A 23356-nucleotide genomic window follows, 5' to 3' on the forward strand; every position below is an offset into this window, starting at 1 on the left:
GTAATGTATGTGGCAGGCACAACTCAGTACATATCAGAAGAGGCAAATTATCACTTTTTAAAGAAAAAAAAATGATACCAACTAAAGGGGTAATGTCTGCTCACACATGAGGCACTGCAGGCGCTGTGCCTGAATGGAGGAGGAGGAGGCAGAGAGCCAGAGCCAGAGCCAGAGCCAGGCTCCATGAAGCATCTTAGCTGCAGGCTAAGATGAATTTTCAGGATATGTTTTCAACACCTCCATACATCTGAGATGCTCGACTCTTCTAAAATCTAACAGTGAGTAAGACCTGACATCTGGTTGTGTCGCACCATCTCAAGGCAGGTGTGTCTAAGTTACCTTTAACCTAAAAGCCTCCCTTGATGAGATTAAGACATTTGCCTTTACTCTGTTCACAACGGGCAGAGATGACATGTGGCTAACCAGCAGTGGAAGACAGCATGTGCAGCACTAGGCTGTGTGTTTGTTCATCAGCCTTTCCTCATGACTCCAATTCAACAGCAACAGAAGAAAATCCTGCCTTTTCTGAAGGATCATTAAGTCACCAGTTGGAAACTGCTCTTCCTCAAAGTCTATGTAGGTGCCTGAGATAATGGCAAAGAAGAAAAAGCAAGCCAGACTCAGGCGTATCTGAACCCTTCTAAAAGCCACCTTCTTCCACAGGACACGTGAGAAGCCTCCAGAAGAGGGCAGTGAGACCTTTCCCGGTCAGAAGCATCACACCTATACAATTCTCAAGAGGGAAGGCGGGAGGCAGCAGCAGAGCCACAGGAAGCCCTCTGTCCAAGATTTAACTAAGTTCATGGACACTTAGAGAGACACTTAGAGGTCTACACACACACACACACACGGCTGTCAGACACAGAGGTGAGGCTCTTCAACTTCAAAGCACTGTCTAAAGGGAGTCTCCTGAGAGGGCCCCATGGCAGAAATTATCAAGAAATGGTGACCAATGCAAAGGAAAATAAGAAGCAGCTAAGCTGAGGCGGCAGTGACAACTGGCTCCTGCTTACTTTGTCATAGTCGTACTGTGACGAGCATCTGGTGTCAAATCGTAGATACAGGCAGCGAGCTCCTGGGATATGAACAGTCTCTTTAAACTTATAGTTATCTCTGACAGGGTGTACTGTTTCCACGGTCTTCCCAGCAGCCCACGGGGCAGGGATCTTTAAGCCAGTGAGAAAGCCTGGCTCTTCCTTTTCTTCTAGCATTCTAAAACCAGAGAAAGAGAAGGAAGTGCAGCTTAAGAAGGACAACAAAAACAAAACAAACTTGAAATGCGGAACACATTAAGAAACTATTCTTCGATTCCCCACACTGCACAGCATGGCAACACTCTACTATGTAAGCACTGAGTAGCAATGGAAAGCATCTGAAAATGCTCTCCGTTCATGTTTCTTGTTTTCCTGTTAGTAGCATCGAATCACTTCTCACGTGCGAGCATAGAGCACTTCCTACTCCTTCACGGGATGCCCCACAACAGCCAGGAGAAGGCCTCACTAACACCCATCACAAGTTACTAGGGCGGGACTTCAGACTGGGCTGCTTTCCCCAACCCCAAGATCTCAGTGTCCGCTAGTCTCCAGTTCTTTCCAGTGTAGTTTCACTCAGGAGAGGTGACTGTAAGACCCCGTCCCCCGCCCCGCCCCGCCCCACCCCCTCTCCAATCTCCTCGAGCTTGCAAGAACTCCAGCGCTGGAGAACACAGACTTAAAGTCTGGACTTGGCTGCATGAGGTCACTTCCTTTGCTTCAGCTTTGCTACAGAGCTGTCCTGATGCCAGCGACTCACTGTTAAGGAAAAAGAGGGGCCCAGCACTGAGGAGGCACATGCTGGAGGCTCAGGATTCAAGGACAGCCTGAGCTACCCAGTGAGCTTGGACACAGAGCAGCTTCTGCCCTGTAGTTCCAGCTCCAGGAGAGGCTGGAGTGAGAGAATCACTTGATCCCCTACCTCCTTAAAAACAAGAAAGCCAGGCTGGGTGTGGTAGTGTACACCATTAGACCCAGCACTCAGAAGGCAGAGGCAGGCAGCCCTGTGTGCATAGACTCTCTATGCAGACTACACAGTGAGAGCCTGTCTGAAAACAAAACAGCAACTCACAGCTCCAACAGGAGCCTCCAGACACACACCCACCAGAACAAAGTCAATCTACCCAACACAATCTTTCTTGCATGCCCACTATGATAAGAGTTTCAAGACAACTTGGAGTAGGTTCCTTCACTTAAAGGGGAATGCAGTCTAACTTGTCCCTATAAATTTAAAGTAATCTTGTAGCTGGCTATGAAATTCTGGCCCTGAAGTATTTTCTTTTCCAGTTAGCTAACCTGAGTTAAAAGTTGCTGTCGTAAAAGGAGTACAAGGCTGTCGCCACATGCACACGTTACCTCTCATCAGGGAAAAGCCTGCACTTCTGGTCTGAGGGGCCACACGGGGAACAGCTCACCTCGGCAAACACTGGACACTGGGTTTTAAGCAGCAAGGCCGTCTAAAACATAAACCATCTGTGTGTCTTTTTTTGTTTGGTTGGTTTTTTTTTTTTGTTTTAACTCGAGATTTTTTTTGATTATTTATTTACATTTCAAATGTTGTCCCCCTTCTCGGTCTCCCCTCCACAAACCCCCTCAACCCTCCCCCCTTTGCCTCTAAGGGGGTGCCCCCTGACTCCCTCCTGCCTCACCCTTTCTAGTGTCCCCCTACACTGGGGCATCAAGCCGCCACAGGACCAAAGGCCTCTCCTCCCACTGAGGCCAGATAAGACCATCCTCTGCTACATATGTGGCTGAAGCCATGAACCCATCCATACTCTGCCAGCACCTGACCAATACAGATGTAGATACTCACAGACAACCATCGGACTGAGCCTGGGGACCCCAATGCAAGAGTTAGGGGAAGGACTGAAGGAGCTGAAGGGGACTGCAACCCCATAGGAAGAACAATATCGACTAACCGGACAACCCCCCCACCCCCAGAGCTCCTAGGGACTAAATCATCTGTGTGTCTTACCCAGGTAGCTCCCAACATGAACTTGGTAAGCCACACTGCACCGTCACAGTCCGTGCTGCCGTCCTTCTCTCAGAATGCCCACTAGTGAGGGCCCCTCCCCGCTCCCTCCTGCACTTCACTTTCAGCTGGCAAGAGCTCAGGACACTGGATGTCAGTCTGACAGCAGCACTCTCTCACAGTGGTTAGCTATCAACTCTTGCCAGACCACAGCCACTCATTAAGTCACACAAACAACTAAAAGCTAGTCCCTGAACACACAACTTTGGATTTCAGGCTTGAGGGTTCTCTTGGTTCTTGTAAGGGATTGCTGTGTTTATAATACCCCCACCCCACCTCCTGGCAGTGAGCTGAGAGCCGGTCAGTGGAGTGTGGGACCCCACCTGGCTGGTGTAGAGCACCAGTTGCACGAGCTGAGGCATCAGGGCGTCGGCCATGGTCAGGGTCTGTAGATTGGGGTGCATCAGAGAGGTCAGCAACACTGGGAGAAGGTGACCAAGCATAGTGGCCTTGGTAACTTGCTCCAAGCCTTTTAACCTAAAAGTTCAGGAAAGCAGACATTCTAAGCAAATTCCTGCATGAAGAGCAACCATCACATCCTGTGCCTGGCCCATTCTCTTAAACAGTCTATCTTTAAACTAGTCAATTCTATCCAGACGCCATCACCGAGGGAAAGGAGGAGAAGGCTTTTTAGTCCAGAGCACGCATCTCCAGGCCCCTCCTGGCCGGCCCTTCATAAACAGGACCTGAAGTACTAGGACCTCTCTAAGTGGTCAGCGCCCTTCCTGGGCTCTGGGCTGCTGGCTCTGTCCTGTGCTGAGCCTGAAAGGAGGGTGACGGGTGCACACAGAGTGGGTGTGGCAGCTCCTCCTCTGAAACTTCCACTCCTGAGCAGCAGCGGAGGCTCATGTGCATCGTAGAAGCAGGCAGAGTTGTTTAATAATTTCTATGGTGGTAAAATATGCCTAACGTATAATTTATTATCCTAGCCACTTTGAAGCATACATTTCAGGATTAGAATAATGTACAACCATTATTACTGTCCATCTTTCTAATTCTACTTATCCTGGAAAACCCAAATTCTACACCTGCTTGGTAATAACTCCCCTCCCCTGGCCTCAGTAACTGGCATTCAACTTTCTTTGTGTATGAATCTGACTACTAAATAGGCACATTTTAAATCAGTCTTTTTTTTTTTTTTTTTTTTTTTTTTTGGTTTTTCGAGACAGGGTTTCTCTGTATAGCCCTGGATGTCCTGGAACTCACTCTGTAGACCAGGCTGGCCTCGAACTCAGAAATCCGCCTGCCTCTGCCTCCCAAGTGCTGGGATTAAAGGCATGCGCCACCACCGCCTGGCTAAATCAGTCTTTAAAATCATTCTCTTAATATTGTAGTTCTCTGCTATGAGAATTGTGAGTTCTCCAACATTACTGAGGATGTTGGTGTTGGAAGGAAAAATGGAGACCCCATTTCAGTGTCCCCCATTACACTCCACCTATTCCCATGCGCTGACAGTGGAGAATAAACATCTTCACAAGTCTTGGTGCAATACCTCCCTGGGTTATAGTGTTCTTAGCCCAATTCCTATCTACCGTCTACAAATGGGCAACAACTGAGACACAGGACAGACACACAGAAGCAAAGACTGCAGCAGGTTCACATGAAGTCAATGTATCTCAATGTCCAAATACTAAAATTCCAGCATGTAACATCTTGAAAAGCAAACATGGCAGAGGACAGGCTGCTACTGGGAAGGAGGCTCCCTCTCTACAGTCCCCTGCGTAGGGAAGAGTCAATGTGAGTTGATTCTGAGGTGCTGTGTCCGTGTCATCTTCTGTGCAGATGATTAGCTGTGCCACTAAGTCACTTTCTCCCCCAAAGGGACTTGGCACAACACTAAGGCAAATGGTTGAAAGGCAACTCTGAGCAGGGAGTCATGGTCCACACCTTTAATCTCAGGACATGGGACGTAGAGAGGCAAGTGGATCTCTGTGAGTTCAAGCCTGGTCTAAAAAATGAGTCCCAGGACAGCTAGAGCTATGGAGAGAGACCCTGTCTCGAAATAAATGAATAAAATAAGAGACAGAGAAAGGAAGGAAACAAGCAAAAAGGAAGGAAAAAATCAAAAGAAAAGCAAAGAAGGAAAAAAGGAAAGGAGGCAAGGCCAATCTGAACCTGATGACCGTGCTGGCGGCCAGGCTGCCCAGCAGAACCTTGCTCACTCAGTCTCATCTGAGGCACAGTCAAGGGGAGCACTGCCCTTGGCGTTGCAGTACTACCTCAGACCCTTGCAAACATGCTCTCACTAGATGATCTCCTGGGCCCGTTCTAAGAGTCTCATTTGCTAAGCCGCAGCTGGCAGTCCCCAGGCTCACCTCTGCTCTCGGTCAGGCATGTCACTGTTTATGAGGGCAGTGGTGACCTGCTGCAGCATTTCCAGCACCTCATCACATCCAGTCAGGATCTGGGTGGCCAGAGCCAAAATACTGGTCTTTAACTCCTAGACAGAAGAGACCATGAGATTAGTTTCCAGCCTTACCAGGAGTAATGCGCACTCACGTAACAACATGACACGACGTCTATTGAACGACACATCTCCAGATGAAATGATGTGGCTAGTAGACACTCAGTGCAGTGAGCTCCTCTTGGGTGGCAGGTAGGAATTTGATTTGGGAGGCCAGCGTCTGGAGTGCAGCTAGAAATACGCAGTATTTCACAGGGAAGGCACTGTGTGTCTAGCAGCAAGGCCTAGTTCCCGTCCTATCCAGCACAAGAGCACTCCTGGAGGCCCAGACGCTGCTCGGGTAGAGGACTGCCTTGGGAGGTCTGAGCACAGCTAAAGAGAAAACACAACAGTAAAAAGCACATGGACAGGCGGTGAGTAAGATGAGACGACCCACAGCATGCTCAAACCGGACAAGTGGCCTCGTCCGAGCGTCTTAGCCCAGCACATTTAGAATGCACTGAATTACGAAGCCCAGCTCAGCAGCAGCAGCAGCAGCTATGGGCTACTGAACAGGAAAGAATGGCACAGACTTTCTGGGAATGCAAACAAGGTAACAGCCCTTAACTGTTCCGTTCGTAGCTATTCTCTGATTGAAACAGTGCACACTAGTAAACTACCTCTACATAGTATCTCTGGGTCTTGCTTTTCTTATAAATGCTAGGCCACCTAGCCCATTCTGCCAAGAGTCTTTCTATATCTATATACATTTTCTATATACATTTTTTTTCTTTTTCTTTTTTTTATTTCATTTTTTGTTTGTTTTTAGTTAGTTAGTTAGTTAGTTAGTTAGTTAATTTGTTTGTTTTTTTCGAGACAAAGTTTCTCTGAGTAGTCCTGGCTGTCTAGGAACTCATTCTGTAGACCATGCTGGCCTTGAACTCACAGAAACGTGTTTTAGAAAACTCAGACCAAACAAGTGACACATACAGGACTAGCAGTTACCACCATGGGCATGACCTCCGGAGTGGGATTTTCAGGGTGGTCAAGTCAGAGAGTTCATCCCAATTTCTCTAATTTTCCACAAAAAATGATTTCTTTTCCTTCTGTTTTGTTTGATCCAGGTCTTGTGTATCCCAGACTAACTGTGACCTCACGGCACACCTCCCAGATGGTGAAGTCTAGCTCCAGTGCTCCACTTCTGCCTCCTACAGGCAGGTGCCTGCGACTACACCAGCTCCCTTTCTCCCTCCCAAGGGCTGGGACTGCAACTACACCAGGCTTTCCATATTTTTATTGAAAAATTGTATTCTCGGTTCTTGTTTTGTTTTAAATAAGGGTCTCACTATGTAGTCTTGGTGGGTTTAGAACTCACTATGTAGACCAACCTGGCCTCAAATTCAAAGACACCTACCTGCCTTTGTCTCTTGAAAGCTAAGATTAAATTCATGTACCACCATGCACAGCTCCAATTCACTTTTTTTAAATTTATGTATATGTACGAGAGCCTACACGAATTTATGTGTACACGTGTGCAGAGGTACCTATGGATTCCAGAAGAGGGATCAGAACCACTGGAACTAGAGTTAGGAATGGCTGTGAGCTGCCACGTGGTGCTAGGAACTGAACCCAGGTCATGGAGAGCATGGCTTGACTGTGGAGGTTAGAAGAGACCGTCGAGGGCTGCTCTCTTATTCCACGTGGGTCTCGGGAACACAGCCTAGCTCCCATGCTTAGCAGCAAGCACCGGCTGAGCCGTCTCACCAGCTCTCACACTGTGGTTCAGGCTGGCCTAGGACATACTAGGTAGCCCAGGCTGACCTTTTATTTTCCACAATCCTTCTGGCTCAGCCTCTCAAGTCCTGGAATTATGGATATATGCCACTAGCTCTCAAAGACGAAATTTTCAACAACAATGCAAATGAGGTCCCTAAGTATCTGTCAGAATTACAACAACCACTGCTATAAAAAAAAATCTGTGCAGTGCCATATTATCATACGCAAACAAATGACTGAGTTCACACAGATGCTAACTTTTTAAAAATAGTAACAGAAAATTAAATTAACCATATAACTAGGAATTATTCATACAAAGATCAAATTTATCATTTTAAGTTATTTAAATAAAAATAATAATAAAATCATCCAAATATTGAAAGTGCTTAGAATGTAATGCTCTCAGATTGACTTTAAGGTGTAATGAGATGACTTGTGAGTGCCAAACTTGTAATTCTTGCAGAACAGAAAGAACCAAAGGCACCGAGACCACCGGAGAGCATATGATAACACAACATAAGAGTCACATGTAACCACCAGGCAATGACAAAGCAATGAGCAGCCTCACATGTCTCACAAAATTAAACGACAGTGGGAACGCCATGATAAACAGCAACGGAGCAGCTGTGGAGAAAGCGCCTTTGAAATAAAGCGTGGTGTTTACCTGTACCTTCAATGTCTCTCCCTGCAAGGAGCTGTCACTGTCCTCATTCTCATCAGGCTTAATCAAAATAGTGTTACTGAGAAGGTGATTCTGAACTGCCATCAGATAGCGCAGGCAGGAGGATGCAGCCTTTAACACAAATAAGGACATTAAGTGACCTCCCTGTGACTGAAAGGGCTCACATACCCCTCACGTTTTTTAAAAGATATCCACAAGAGAAACAAAAGAGGAGGTACACATGAGAGCACACAGTTTCTTGGGGATATGGACGCACAACTCTGAGTGCAGGCTCTGACGTGCTTACTGGCCTTCCTGCCTTCCACATGTGGTCCCCACTGGCCTGAGACTGGCTCAGCTTTCATCCCTCAGCACCCTCCCTGTGTCTCACTCATATCTCTACGGAAGTCTCCACCCCATCCCTTCAGGAACCTCTTGGTTCCCATCAGCCTCTGAAACATACTGTTTAAAAACCAGTAAATTAATAGAGAAAATTTCACGACAAAAAAACCAAAATTCCATATTCAAACAATCAGGCATCTGACACTGGAGCGCAGTCTCAGGAAGGAGTGTCTTTGTCTGTCTTTTCTCCTGTTTTTGGGAAAGCTCTCCGAGCAGACTTGCCCACATGTACATTTCCAGGGTAAGCTCACTCATCCACAGACTCCCCTGAGAGGAGACAGCACTGCCTCAGTAAAGTCCTCACTTACAGGCACCGTTGAAAGGAGTTTCTGGAAATCATCCTTGGAGACCGTTTGGCACTTGGTGATTAGGATACAGGATTCTCGCACCACAATCTTCAGGATGTAGTGTAAGAGCTCATCATTGAGTCTTTAAAACAGGAAAGCATACACAGTACGCTTGGTATGAGACAAGCAGGAAGCAAGTCATCAAACTAACCAGATACACCACAAACCAAAATGGTGCCCTAACTAATTCAAGTATTTTAGAAGTGAATACAACAGAAAAGCAAAAGCATCCCCTAATAACTAGCATGCAGCTTCTTTCACAGAGAGCACGCCAGCTGCCCACGAGACTTCCCTCAGCATTACTTCTGCTGTGGACATTGCCAGGCCGGAAGCACTTCATGCTCATCACACTGAAACAGGTTACCTCAGGTTTTAGGACAGATGCAGGGCTTAACACATTTCAGTAGGCCCAGAATTTAGAGTCACCATGCTGGTCACCTTACTAGCTATAGCAGGAAACTAATGATCAAACACATTTAGGTGCAAGTTATCACTTAGAAAAAAGGCTAGTCATGACCAACATAGTAGATGTGTTGTGGTCCCCTAGGCGTGGGCGTTTGGTGGGGCTGCTTGGAGAGGTCTGGTCTCAGTGGGTGCAGCCTTGCTAGAGGAAGTGTCCCTGGGGGCGGGCTCTGAGAATGTAAAGCTTTGTACCACTTCTAGTTTACACTTTCTGCTTCCTACGCCTGCCATCACACCTGCTGCTTGCATCCTCACGGGGATACATCCTTATCCTTCTGAAACTGTAAAGCCAAAACAAATGCTTTCTTCTGTCATTGCTCTTGGTGGTGGTGTCTAGACACAGCCACAGAGAGAACGAACAGGCCTCACCTGTAGTGGTCGTCCTCGTCGCTGCCGAATCGGTTGTTCTGGAGCTGCTCGGCTAGGTTGGTGAGGATAACATCTCGAAGCTGGGAGAGTCCACTGTTTCTCTCTCCTGATACAGGACAAAAAGCTATGAGTGACCCTGGCAACGGCACTTAGAAAAGCCATCTATCTAATTGGTCTATACTTCCAGCATCTAGGATGCTGGGCAGGAGAGCTGCTACAAGTTCAAAGTCAACTTGGAACAATATCTCAACAAACTAACCTCCTGCCCAAAGAAAACTGATGTTATTTTTTTAAAAGTTCCAAAAAAGTAGATGGAGGACAGCCTAGGAGCACAGCCTAGGAGCACGGAGTTTAGATTCATGCAAACAGCAGCGAAACAGCACCACATCCAGGGCTCAGCTTTAGCCAGGACATCAGCTTTAAGTCTGACTTTTCCTCCTGGTGTATCATAAAGTGGTGTGTTCCTTCCTTAGACTAGTGCTGCTGTTAAACACTGAGTGGTCTTACCATGGCATCTCTTGCTGTTATTCAGTCTAAAACATATGTTCAAATATATGAAAACACAAGCAAGCAAGCAAGCAAGCAAGCAAACACCCTAGGTTAGAAATCATCATGAAATTGGTTTTGGTTGGTTGGTTCTCTTTTGTTGGAGACAGAGTCTGGAACATCCCAGGATGACCTGACCTTTCTATATGCTGAGGATGACACGGAGTTCCTTGTCATCCTGCGCTAACTCCCGAGTGCTGAGGTTATAGGCTTGTGCCACCATGCTAGAATAAGAAGTTGGTTCTTTTAAAATGTAAGAAACATCTACACTGCAGACTCTAGAGTCAAGACATAGGAAGAGGGATAAAGCTTAAAAATGCTCACATCACTCACGGCTTCTGCTTCCAACCTGCAGTGCGGCCAGCCACTGCATACACGGCCAGCCACTGCACACAGGGCCAGCCACTGCACACAGGGCCAGCCACTGCACACAGGGCCAGCCACTGCATACACGGCCAGCCACTGCACATAGGGCCAGCCACTGCACACAGGGCCAGCCACTGCATACACGGCCAGCCACTGCACACACGGCCAGCCACTGCATACACGCATTATTGCTGTTGTTTGTTTTGAGTAACAGGAGGAAGCAAGGAACTCTAGCCCAGTAACCAAGCATTCTCTCCACGAACTACAGTAACAGCTTTTCATTTTTAAGATTTATTTTATGTGTGTTTTGCCTAGACATATATATGTGCACTGTGTACATGCCTGTGCCAGCAAAGGTCAGAAGAAGGCATCAGATCCCCTACAGCTGGAGTTATAGATGTCTGTGAGCCACCATGTGGGTGCTGGGAACCAAACCAAAGTCCCCTGAAGAAACAGACAGTGTACTTAATTACTGAGCCATTCCTCTAACTCCAAATACACATTTTTTTCAAATATGCTGACTAAGAGGAAGAAAATAAGAACCCTTGTAACAGTCCAGCAGTATCCTTAAGAACAAGAAAGAAATGTATATTCAGCTACTCAAAAGGCTGGAGGAGAACTCAAAAGCTCAAAGCTATCATGGAAAATTTAGTGATACTCCTCTCTCTCAGGAGAGATGACTTAGTGATTCCCAGGACCCACATGGAATCTTTCAATTTCAGGGTCTAACAACTTCTTCTGGCATTCCATGGGGATTGCAGGTGTGTGGTACCCAGACACACATGCAGATAAAACAACCAGGATACAGATTATAAATAAATAGTTTTCCAAGTTAAAAAAAAAAAAAAGAAGCAGCTTTGGAATATAATCAGTGGCAGAATAAATGTACATTCAAAGCTCTAGGTTCAGTTCTTAGTAATACACATGCAGACACACAGACACACACAGACACACACACACAGAGTTGTTCAAAGATAATTCTGAAAATTCTCACCTTCTGTTAAGACCAGCTTAAGTAAGTTATTGATTTCTGTTTCACCTGGGTATAAAATATTTAAGCCAGAGCTGAAATGACAGGAAAGTCAACAAGTTAAAAAAAAATTCTAGAAAATACAAACTCTAGCTATTCAAATTTTTGTTAAAGATGCCAATCTGGCCAGATATGGTGGTATGCACCTATAACCCCAGCTCTTGGGAGACTGAGAGATGAGTATCTCACCTCAAGTTCAAGGCTAGCCTGGGTTATATACAGAAAGATGCTGACCCTTACTTTCCCCACCCCAGAAGAAGCTAAATTCACCAACATGATTTACTCCAATCACTTCTCTGCTAGAAGAGATCTTCCCAACCTTTTGCCAGTGAATTACCAAAATGATAATGTATGTCAGACTCCATGAAGAACCAGTAAAAGAGAATTTAAAAGCTATGAAAAGTCAATATTGACAAGCCAGTTTTATATGCAGGTTGTGCCACAAATCATGTGGCAAAAAGAATTCCTGATCTCAGCTTTTCGAGAAGCCTGGAAGAACAGGGTGGAAAACATCATCAGAGATTTTTTTGCTCTTCTGAGCTGTGGCATATGATCACGTGTGCAGATTTAGCACATAGCCTGGATGTGTCCTAGCCATCACAAAGGCAGCACAATCCTATCCCATCTCCAGGAGTTTCTGCCTGGTATCACATTGGATTTAATGTTCAGCAGCTCAAAACATACCATATCGTGAAAAGAAACAGAGAAGGAAAAACAAACAAATCCCAAATCCTGCCCTCTGTACTCAATCCTGCCTGAGGACCCCTTCGAGCCAATCATCTCAGTCTTCAGTGGCCTCTCCACCATATGAGGTCATACGACAGCTCTACTTCTATGAAAATGGATGGAAATAAAATAAACAAATCAAAAAACAATACTCAGGCCATATGAGGTACAGAACGCACTTGAGGCCAGCTTGCTCTGTGTAGTGGTGGATGTAGGAAGGGCCATACAGTGAGATTCTGTCTCAAAAATTAATTCATTAATTAACAATAATTAATATCTGGGCATGAGGGCACATCCCTGTAATTCCAGAAACTCAGACTGAGATAAGAGGATCTTAAGCTCCAAGTCAGTCTGGCTACATCCAAAGACCCAGACTCAAAGAACAAAAATCAAAAAAGAAGAAAATGCTCCCCCGCAAAGCCATAAACAAAACAACAAACCTCTCACTAGACCACAGCCTCTAAGCTTACCAGTAAGGAGGCTGAGGGGACGGACCATTGAATCAAATGCTTTCTCTGAAAGAACAGGACCTGAGTTCTCTCTCCAGAAGCCATTGGAAAAGCTGGATACAACAGCAATGCCTCTGAGCCCAGCTGTGGCAGGGGGGCTGCTAGGGCTGTCTGTAGGGCTGTCTGTAGGGTTGTCTGGCCAGCTAGTCTAGCCAGTCAGCTCCATGGAGACTTTGTCTCAAAAGATAAGACAGAGAAGTCCATGCTGATCTCTGGCATAAAACTATGTTTCTACTGCAGTGATGAGTCTTTGGGATTTTTTTTTTTTTTAAGACAAAGTCTCACTGTATAGCTCTGGCTGGTTTGGAACTCACTTATGTAGGCCATGGCCTTGAATTCACAGAGATTGCTTTGCTTCAAAGTGCTGGGATTAAAGGTGTGTGCTGTTATGCCCATCTCAACTAGATTTTTAAAAAAATTACTAATATAATTTATTTGTGTGTGTGTGTGTGTGTGTGTGTGATGTGATTGCAGGTATGTTCATGCCACAGTGTATGTCTGGAAGTCAAAGGACAACCCTCAGCAGTTGATTATCTCCTTCTGCAGTGGGCGTGGGTTCTGGGGATTAAACTCAAGTCATCATGCTTGGGTGGTAAGCAACTTTTCACACTGAGCCGTCTTAGCAACCATACAGGATTCTGAGCAGGCTGACAAGAACTAGCACAACTAAGCACTGTTCTACATCAGCCTATGAGTCACCAAACACCTGAGGAGACAGAAGTCACAGCCAATGTGAATGGCAAAGCAAACTCTAGACACGAGGGCTGCTCACACCAAATCATGCTCCAAAATGCCCAGACACACTCACACTTGACCAATCTAGCTTTCCTTGGCAGTGGTGGTGATACACGCCTTTCATCCCAGCACTCAGGATGCTGAGGCAAGCAGATCTCTAAATTCATGTAGGCCACCTTTGATACTGGGGAAAATGATTTTCAGTTGGTGAGGTCCAGATTCTAGACGGGCTGAGCTACATAGGCTTCAGCCTGCAGAGAGGGTCCCCATGCACTGCAGGGAGCACTAAGAAAGCCCATTTGCTGTTTACCTGATGGCAAGACAGACCTCCTTCTGAATTTCAGGACAGATTTGATCTTTTGGTGCCATCAACAACTGCCAAAGAAGCAATCCTGACCGCCGAATGATGTCTCGGTTCCTTTCAGTTTGTGGGCTGAAGAAAAATTTAAACACCACCTACAGAGACATAACGGGCAGAGCTAAGTGTGCTCACTCCACCAGGGGTAAAAATAGCCCTCTAAAAGAAAGCACATGTAGTTTACGAAAAGATAAGCAGGTGCATTTTCAACTCCACTCTCTTCCACTGCACAACAGCACATAGTAAATGCCTTACACACACGGACACTGATGAGCTGGAGAACAGCATCCGCTATCCATGTGCAATGCACACACTGAAGGGCAACCCTCGTTAGAGGACAGCAAGGATGCGGCAAGGTGCAAAGCAGTTGTTGAAGGTGCTTCTGGGAAAAGGTGGCTCCTGCCTGCCATCTTGCTCACATATGCTGACAGGTACCTGAAAGACAACGAGGATGCAGCGTACGATGCAGGTGTCACCATTAACCATGGCCTTCTCCATGATATCACAGATGCTGCTCAGATGGCGTGTCTCAATTGGGTGTTGCTTGCCCAGGACACTTGTGATGGGAAGGTTGGGGTTTGTCGCTAGAAGGTTGAGCTGGTGAATGCACATGGCACCAACATGGTGCAGCAGCTGGTTTATGACTTCATTCGTGCTAATGGCCTCTTCTGGAAGATGCAAAGGAAGAGTGGTGAGGAAAGCTTATGACAGGCGTCCTGGAGAGCAACTCTCCAGGGTACAAAAGCTGTGTACACATGACCGACTCCTGGTGCCCAAAGATGCCAGTGCTGTTCCAAACCCTTCCTGCCAGAGTGTGGAACACAAATATGTAAGAACTGTGTTTTCTAGAACACAGGAAGCTACCACTTACTGAGCTGGTTATATCCTTAACAATGGGATAAAGTCTGACACGCATGCTTATAACAGAGACTCTTTTAGCCCTGTTTTATAGGGCAGTAAGCAAAGAGTGAGAGAGGTTAAGTTACCCTAAATCACACAGCTGCAAATGGGAGAGCTCAGACTGGAGTTCAGGCCAGCTCAGCCCATGCTGGTCACCTGTCTATAAGATGTAGAGCCACCCTCAAGCTGCCCGATGGAGAAGCCCTGACCACAAGTACTCCTCCCATAGCACCCCTATTTCTATCCCATTTGGACAGATGTGTATCAATTAAAGATTAGCAAGCATTTCCTCATACAATTACTTCATGGCTCATGGATGGTGTCAGGCATTCAGAGGATGGAGGTAGAGAATATAGGAAAATGAAAAGTCAGACCGCTTGGGGACTTGAAACAGCTCAATGTTTCCATCCTAGTCTGGGGGAATCTCAGCTGTTAAAGCACTTGCTTCCCACCAACAGCTCTGGCTCCAACCTCCAGCACATGAGATAAAACACAACTAAAAAAAAGTCCTTCCCACTTTATGGGGACAAAGCAAGCCAATCATTTTTAGCAAGTTCACAAAAATATGAAAATGAGAAATGAAAGCAGAAAAATCACTTCTAACTCTAGCGATACTAAAGTAATTGCAGAGGCTGGCAAATTGGTTCAGCAGGTAAAGCTCCCCAGAATCCACATGGTAGAGAGGATACACACATATATGCACCCACACAATAAATAATAATGTGTTAATTACTGAGGCGAATAATACATGTTCACTCTCGGTGGGGTGGACTTATACCACTCTCTTAGCATGATGAGGACCCCTCCTAGCCAGCCTGCAGAAATGGGACAGTGAGAAGGCTGGTGGGGCGGGGCCACTGCAGAAAGCAGGCTGTCAGTGTCAGCATCCCGCCTAGCTGTCAGGCTGGTACGAGTCCTAGGATATATCGTGAGTGAAAGGCACATGACCTCTGTGCTATTCTCTCAGGTTATAACTTGAGTTCAGACACAGTCTCACAAGACCCAGGCTAGCCCCGGATGCACTGAGCAGCCAGACTCCCATTCCTCCTGATGCTCCTGCCTCTGCTGGATACTGATCACACTTAGTCACAGTGGTTTTGGTTTGAATAATTTCTCGAGGTTGGGAATGTAGGAGAGTGTCTGTCTAGCTGCATGAAACATAACATGACCTGGGTGTATGACCCAGCACTGGGAGGTGGAACCAGGGAATCAGGAGCTGAAGATCATCCTTGGCTACATACTGAATTTGATTTCAGCCTGGAATACATGAGACTCTGTCTCAATTTTTAATTATTTATTTCTTTATTAGTTTCATTGTGTTGTAGTCATACTTTGCTTTAAAATTTCCAAGACATTTTCAGTTAGTTTTAATTTTTAACATATTTATAATGCTGCTTTAAAACTGTCATCTACTAAGCCCAGCATCTGAGTGTCTCTAGTGTGGAGCTGGCCTTCTTCTTTAGCCCCTTGTTTCACTATGGTTAGTATCCTTGTGTCTGGTGTTAGGGATGGAAGCCAGGGCTTTGCTCCTTCTGACAGTCAGCCATACACTGAGCCATACTCCCAGGTCTGGCTTTTATTTCAAGACTTGGTGACTGCGAACCAACAGTTAGAGGTGGTACCCCAACCTCTTGAGCTAGTAACACTTTGATTCTATACGGATCTGTTTGTAAGGCTTGGGGTGTTGTCCCAGCTCAGACAGTTATAAACTCTGCCCTGATATGTGATTTCTGTCTGGCTCTCTGACATGTTTTCAGTTTACAATTATCCAGACATGAGCATACATCAAGGGCCCTTCAGGGTCCCTTACTGAGGGTACCATATGGAGACCCCTGTAGAGATTCATCAAATTTCCAGGTACTCTGCTGTTCTGTTGAGTCCCTAGGCTTCTCTCCTTAGCACCAAAGATAGTGGTGGTACTGGTGGTGGTGGTGGTGTTCGTGGTTGTGGTGGTGGTGGTATTAGTGGTGTTGTTGTTGTTGGTGGTGGTGGTGGTGGTGTTATTGTTGTTGGTGGTGGTGGTGTTGTTGGTGGTGGTGGTGTTAGTGGTGGTGTTGTTGTTGGTGGTGGTGGTGGTGGTGTTAGTGGTGGTGGTGTTAGTGTTGTTGTTGTTGGTGGTGGTGGTGGTGGTGGTGGTGTTAGTGTTGTTGTTGTTGTTGTTGGTGGTGGTGGTGGTGGTGGTATTAGTGGTGGTGGTGGTGGTGGTGTTAGTGGTGGTGGTGGTGGTGGTATTAGTGGTGGTGGTGGTGGTGGTGTTAGTGGTGGTGGTGGTGGTATTAGTGGTGGTGGTGGTGGTGGTGGTGGTGGTGGTGGTGGTGTTATTGTTGGTGTTGGTGTTGGTGTTGGTAGTGGTGGTGGAGCTGAATGGAGACCGGAGCAACCTCAGCTAAGAACACCACAGGCCTCCACTGCGCTAACCCAGCATTCTGAGGGCAGTGTGGTGGAGCTGCTGTTGCTTGGTTGCTTAAGACAAGCTTTCACTAAGTAGCCCTGGCTGGATTAGAATGAACTATGTAGAACAGGCTAGCCTCAAAGTCACAGCCATCTGCTGCCTCTGCCTCCTGAGTGTTGCTGCTGCTGCTGTTGTTTCTGTTGTTGTTTTTGTTTTTATTTTTTTTAACATATTTTATGCTTTTTTAAGAATTATATACTGTAGCTGTCTTCAGACACACCAGAAGAGGGCATCAGATCCCATTACAGATGGTTGTGAGCCACCATGTGGTTGCTGGGAATTGAACTCAGGACGTGTGGAAGAGCAGTCAGTGCTCACAACCTCTGAGCCATCTCTCCAGCCCTCTGTTGTTGTTTTTGATATGGTGACTCCACTGACCATTTTCCAAAACCTGGATCTGGATGGTTCTTCCTCTGTTGATAATGTCTGTTTTAATGATACCTTACAGAGAGAGACTTTGCTGAGCTATTCTCTCCCCCGTACTGAGACTGCTGCTCTTAATACTGTCAGTACTGCCAAGCATGGCGGCACACATCTTTAATTCTAGCAATTAGGAGGATTCTAGCCTGAGAACCAATAATCAATGTTGTGTTTTGGGTTTTGTTTAGGTTAGGTTTGTTTGAGGTAAAACCTCAGTCTGGCCCAGCTTACACTAGAACTCACTCTGTAGCCCAGGGTGGTCTAGAACAGAGAGCAGACCTCCGACCTGAGCCTCTACCATGCTGAGATTACACAAGGCCCTCACTAGCACCAGTAATCAAATTTTACATGTAAGTTTAGATTTGGGAGGGAAATAGGGGATTCTCTTTAAAAGCCTACAAGTGTCTCAAAACCAGCCGGGCGGTGGTGGCACACACCTTTAATCCCAGCACTTGGGAGGCAGAGGCAGGCAGATTTATGAGTTCAAGGCCAGCCTGATCTACAAAGTGAGTTCCAGGACAACCAGGGATAGACACAGAAACCCTATCTCAGAAGAAAAAAAAAAAAGAAGAAGAAAAAGAAAAAAAAAAAAGAAAAAAGTTTCTCAAAACCTCCACTGAATTACATGCTTTCCCCTTTCACATGGCCAGCCTTCCCTGCCACAGACAACAGCGGATTTCTTCTTAAGTTCCAAGAAGGAAGCTGCAGACACGCTCTGTTGCTGGGCTCCGCTCCCACCTACTGCTGCCCCTCTAGTCTGTCCCATTTGGGTCTGAGAGTGCACTCACCTTTGGGCTCAGTGATGACATGGCTGACACCTAGCCTCTGGCACACGTAATGGAAGGCCTGGTTCCCAGGATTGCACCACTGGTCGATGTAGTCATTTGAGCAAGTCCACAGCATGTTGTTCATGGTATCATAACAGGCACCTGCAAACAACACAGCTCAGACAGCTGCTGGGCCACTGCTCGCCTCAACACAGATTTCCCACAGCATCAGCAAAGAGCGAGGGGCAGGAATTCTCCCCAGTGCTGACAGCCACAACTCTATCCCCAAAGATCTATATGACAGCAGACTAAATTGGAACTGAACATAAAATCTAAACTGAATTTGCAATATTGCTCAGTTCCTATGTGAGAAGGAACACATAATAAAATATGTGGTTTGCAGCAACTATTTCATATGACCTACTCCTGGAAAAGACTCAGGTGTCTTTCATGAAAAATCCAAGGAACCACAGGAACAGGTAACAATAACACACAATAATGAGTCCCAAACTCCTCTGTGTGTTCCTGAGTAGTCAGGACGAAGAGCGAGACCAATGTCCAGGATCGGGTTCATTTTCTAACGTGTTCAGAGGAATAAATGTCTGTATGTCATGAACTCTGGAGACTGCAGTGAGCATCGTCTTACAGCCTAATGCTGAGTGTCTTCAACGGCAGCTCACACGACAAGTTTACACACGGGAGCTTGTACACTGAGTCCCTAAATTAAAGGGTACTACCATTTCTCTCTTTTAAGGACACTGGAATGCCACAGAGACTTGGCAAGATTCTTCAAGATCAATCACTCAGGCTCCAAGGACACAGGTGTGTTCATGGCTTACCCAATCCTGGTACGAGAGCACCACGCCCCAGTGAGCTTCCAGCAGCATCTATGAGATCTGCACGGCTTGCGAACTGGCCATCTGAAATGTTATATACCAAACTGGAGGCCAGGACTGTGAAAACAGACAGTTATTTAATGATCTTGAAGACTACTCTTTAAAGTTTACATTTTAAGCTCCTAGTCAGACTTCTTTCGAAAATTCCTATTTTGTGTTTTCTAGTGATAATAACAAAAAATACAACAACAAAACAAACAGAAAATACATACAGAAGACCCCTAAAGCAATGCTGATCAAATGTCTTCATAAACTTGATATTAAACTCTATTTCTGAAAGTGATTTAAAGCACCAACGCTGACATGAAGATGGTTTTCTACATTAGAAGGTCAAAAGAGAAAGCACAGAAGGATAGGAAGACTTGAATCACAGAGTGGCAGCACTTACAGGAAGAATTCAGCTAGACCTTGTCAGCCTTGCTATGAGGTCACTCTCCCTCCTGGCTCTCACTGGGACTCTCACAGACACTACAGCTTTTCTTCAACACAGGAGAGTGGAGCAGTGAAGACGACAGGCTTTAGAGGTCTAGGTCTGTATTCTGGCTCTACCACTTCTCGATGGCATGGGAAAATTATTAACCTCCCAGGTTTCTCACTTGCAAAGCAGAGATAATATAAAGTGCTGTACTGGACAGCTTTATGTCAGTGTGACACATGCTACAGCCATGTGTCATCTGAGAGAAGGCTGGAGGCAAGCTGGTAAGGCATAGTCTTAATCAGTGATTGATAGGAGAGGGCCCAGCTCATTATGGATAGTGTCATTCCTGGGCTGGTGGTGCTGGATTCCATAAAAAAGCAGCATCCCTGAATGGCCTCAGGCTTCCTGTCCTACTTGAGTTCCTGCTCTGACTTCCTTCAGTGATGGACCACAATGTGGAAGTGTGAAATACAGCCTTTCCTTCCCAAGCTTGCTTTTGGTCCTGGTGTTTCATCGTACAACAACAACCCTAACTAGGAGAGGCAGGTGCCATGCAATGACCTGAGTTTAAAATGTCAGTCCCGTGTGTGTTGCTTACTATTGTTGACATCACACCCACCCTGTTTTGTTTTGTTTTTGGACACAGAGTTTCACCATGATGTTCAGGCTAGCATCAAATACCTGATTTTCCTGCTCAGCTTCCCAGATGCTGATATTATTGGTGTGCAGCACCATGCCTGGGTTTATCTACTTTCTCTCTTTCGTGTGGTGTTTCCTTCCCAGTCTGGCCATGAAGTCACTAAGTAGCTACAGCTCTTGATCCTCCCAATACTAAGGCAGTGGTTCTCAACCCGCAGGGCAAGGCCCTTTGGGGATAGACTGACCCTTTCACAGGGGTCACATGTCAGATGTCCTATATATCAGATATCTACATTTCAATTCATAACAGTAGCAACATTACAGTTATTAAGTAGCAACAAAATGATTTTATGATTGGGGGGTCACCACAGCATGAACAACTACACTAAAGGGTCCAGCATCATTAGGAAGGTTGAGAACCACTGTACTAAGGTTTAGGGCATGATCCACCATTCATGGCTCCTTTATTGCTTCTCAACAGTCTCAGTACCTCTTATGTCTGTGTCCTTCTCTTCCTCCATCACAGTGGTGGGAACTATACTATTATTTCTAGACTAAGCTATATCACCTAGTTCTTCTCCTGCCCCTGGAGATGAAACTTGGGGCCTTGGACATGCTAGATAAATACTGCACTGAGCGCTCCCCCAGCCCTCCTTTTAATGTCTCCTTCTGTTCTATCACACAAAGTGATCTGTCCCACCACACTTCTCCTCCAGAAATGTGCTTCATCACAGAAGCCCCCACGCTGCCTGTACTTACCAACTTGAGACCACAAGAAGTCTGTCCTTTGTCCCATTCCACAACTACCTCTACACTCACGTTCTGCAATATGTATACTTGCCCCCTTTTTGAGGAAGAATGACCATTTCTACTCGTCACAGACATCACTCCTGAGAACTCCTGAAGCAAGTTCAGGTACCTTCAACTACCTAGCAACCCCCATGGTCTAACTAAAGGTAAGAATTGGTGTTCCAGCACACTGCTCGGGCTAAAGGCAGGCACGAGTGGAGTGTCTCCTCATGCTGAGACCCATGGTGACCAACAAGGAGCAGGCCACAGAAGGAAGCTTTTCCCACCTAACTGCATTCTCATGGTCCATGAAGAGCTGGTCTAATCAAACGAGTCTAAATGGCATTCAGTGAACAGCTATGCTATGGAGACCAAAGGAGGGTTTGGGAACAGTCATGGTGACCCACACCTTTAATCCCAGAACTCAAGAAGCAGAAACAGGTGGATTACTGTGAGTTTGAGACCAGATACAGCTATATGGTAAGACAATGCAGGAAAAAAATAAAAACAAGTTTTAAAAGTTACATTTTGAGGGCTGAGCAATAGCTCCAGGCAAGAACAACAGAACAGGTAGCTTGGGTGCCGTCCTCAGCACCAGATAAATTAACAGATTCTCAGCCTGTAACTTATCATTATTATTTTGTATTATCAGAGAGCAACTAGAATAGAGTATATTTAAAACAATAAATTAGGATGCTTTCTATTTCAGAGTTAGAGACTGTGGTTGTTTTGATGAGAAGTGTTCTGCATTGGCGCATGCATTTCAACACTCAGTCCTCAGTTTGGAGAAGGTATGGGGGGGTATAGCCCTTCAGGAGGAAAGATAGTATTGGGACAGGCTTTGAGAGCTGGACGGCAGCCACACTTCCAGTTCATTCTCTCTGCTTCATGCTTGAGATGAAAAATGTGACTTTCTGAGCTGGCTGTGGTGGGGACATCTTTAATCTCAGCACTTGGGAAGCAGAGGCAGAGGCAGGCAGATAACTGGAAGTTCAAGACCAGCCTGGTCTATGGACAGAGTTCCAGGACCACCAGGGGCTATAGAGAGACCCTGTCTCAAAAACTAAACAAAAACCTGTGATTTCTTGGCTTCCTGTTATGCTGCCATGCCTTCCCTTCCATGGCAGATCCTTCGACCTTTAGAACAGTAGCAAAATAAACTCTCTCTTCCTTAAGTCGCCTTCATCGTGGTGTTTTATCAGAGCAACAGAAGAGTGACTAAAGCGGAGATACGTCAGAAGAAGCATTCCAAATAAAACACACTTACTTTTTAAAGATGATAGACCACTTGTTCCACCAAAAAGCGAACGGGTGGCAGAGCTGCCTGAGCCTCCTGGAGGTGGGACCAGCATCACCAGGTAAGTGCCACAGGTGTACATAGGCGTCTTCCGCAGCATTTTCAGAGGAAGGCCACAGCTAGTATTTGCTGCAGAAGGAAATGAAAGTGCTTATTGGCCGGGCGGTGGTGGCGCACGCCTTTAATCCCAGCACTTGGGAGGCAGAGGCAGGAGGATTTCTGAGTTTGAGGCCAGCCTGGTCTACAGAGTGAGTTCCAGGACAGCCAGGGCTACACAGAGAAACCCTGTCTCGAAAAACCAAAAAAAAAAAAAAAAAAAGAAAGAAAGAAAGAAAGAAAGTGCTTATTGGAAGTATTCTGCACTCTCACAGGATTACAAAAGGGCCTGGCTATAATGAGGAGTCCAAACTGAAGCAAAGACAGGCTACGATTGGATGGAGGGGGAGTTAGATGGCTCAGTGATTATGAGCACTGGCTGCTTCTCCTGAGGACCCGGTTTTGATTCCCAGCCCCTGCATGGCAGCTCACAGCTGCCTACGACTGTAGTCTAGGGGATCTGAATCCCTCTTCTTACCTCTGAGGGTACTCGGCACACAAGTGGTGCAAAGACATACATGCAGGCAAAACACACATATCCATGAAATAAAATAAATATTAAAATAAATATAAAAAGATTAAGCAGACCAGGCGGTGGTGGCACACGCCTTTAATCCCAGCACTTGGGAGGCAGAGGCAGGTGGATTTCTGAGTTTGAGGCCAGCCTGGTCTACAGAGTGAGTTCCAGGACAGCCGGGGCTATCTTGAAGAATAAATAAATAAATAAATAAATAAATAAAGATTAAGCAGAAAGAGCAAGAATTATCTTCTGGTATCCTACGGGATGGTCTGACTATCCTAAAGTTGTTCCCAATGTCCAGTATGCCTAAGAACCCTAAAAATTTTTTCAAAAGAATAAAGGCTCAGTTGGAATAAATCTCAAAACAGAATTTCTATTGTTTGAGCTTTAACTGGGAGTTGATATCCTAATTTAGTGGCTTTTCATTTT

The 23356-nt window shown here is 45.9% G+C and overlaps 1 protein-coding gene across 6 annotated transcripts in view; it reads right to left on the reverse strand.

The window, feature by feature from the left end:
- Nucleotides 1-23356, reverse strand: part of Hectd4 (HECT domain E3 ubiquitin protein ligase 4) — a 155410-nt gene that overhangs the window by 72257 nt on the left and 59797 nt on the right. For 5 of the 6 annotated variants that reach the window (XR_003711261.1, XM_028765892.1, XM_028765890.1 and 2 more), the window contains exons 9-21: nt 22282-22440; nt 19112-19225; nt 18294-18434; nt 14169-14401; nt 13686-13831; nt 11370-11440; nt 9464-9569; nt 8594-8714; nt 7887-8015; nt 5379-5503; nt 3387-3540; nt 2388-2488; nt 1014-1212 (exon numbers count right to left, since the gene is read on the reverse strand). Coding sequence is in view for 5 of the 6 variants with exons in the window: in XM_028765892.1 (XP_028621725.1) it covers nt 1014-1212; nt 2388-2488; nt 3387-3540; nt 5379-5503; nt 7887-8015; nt 8594-8714; nt 9464-9569; nt 11370-11440; nt 13686-13831; nt 14169-14401; nt 18294-18434; nt 19112-19225; nt 22282-22440 (1799 nt within the window). In the remaining variant the exon portion in view is untranslated. The remainder of the gene's footprint in view (nt 1-1013; nt 1213-2387; nt 2489-3386; nt 3541-5378; nt 5504-7886; nt 8016-8593; nt 8715-9463; nt 9570-11369; nt 11441-13685; nt 13832-14168; nt 14402-18293; nt 18435-19111; nt 19226-22281; nt 22441-23356) is intronic. The other variant, XM_028765893.1, reaches the window with a different exon arrangement.

Source organism: Grammomys surdaster, unplaced genomic scaffold (genome assembly GCF_004785775.1).
Source record: "Grammomys surdaster isolate TR1022 unplaced genomic scaffold, NIH_TR_1.0 166, whole genome shotgun sequence".
In the NCBI taxonomy this organism is placed as follows: domain Eukaryota; kingdom Metazoa; phylum Chordata; class Mammalia; order Rodentia; family Muridae; genus Grammomys; species Grammomys surdaster.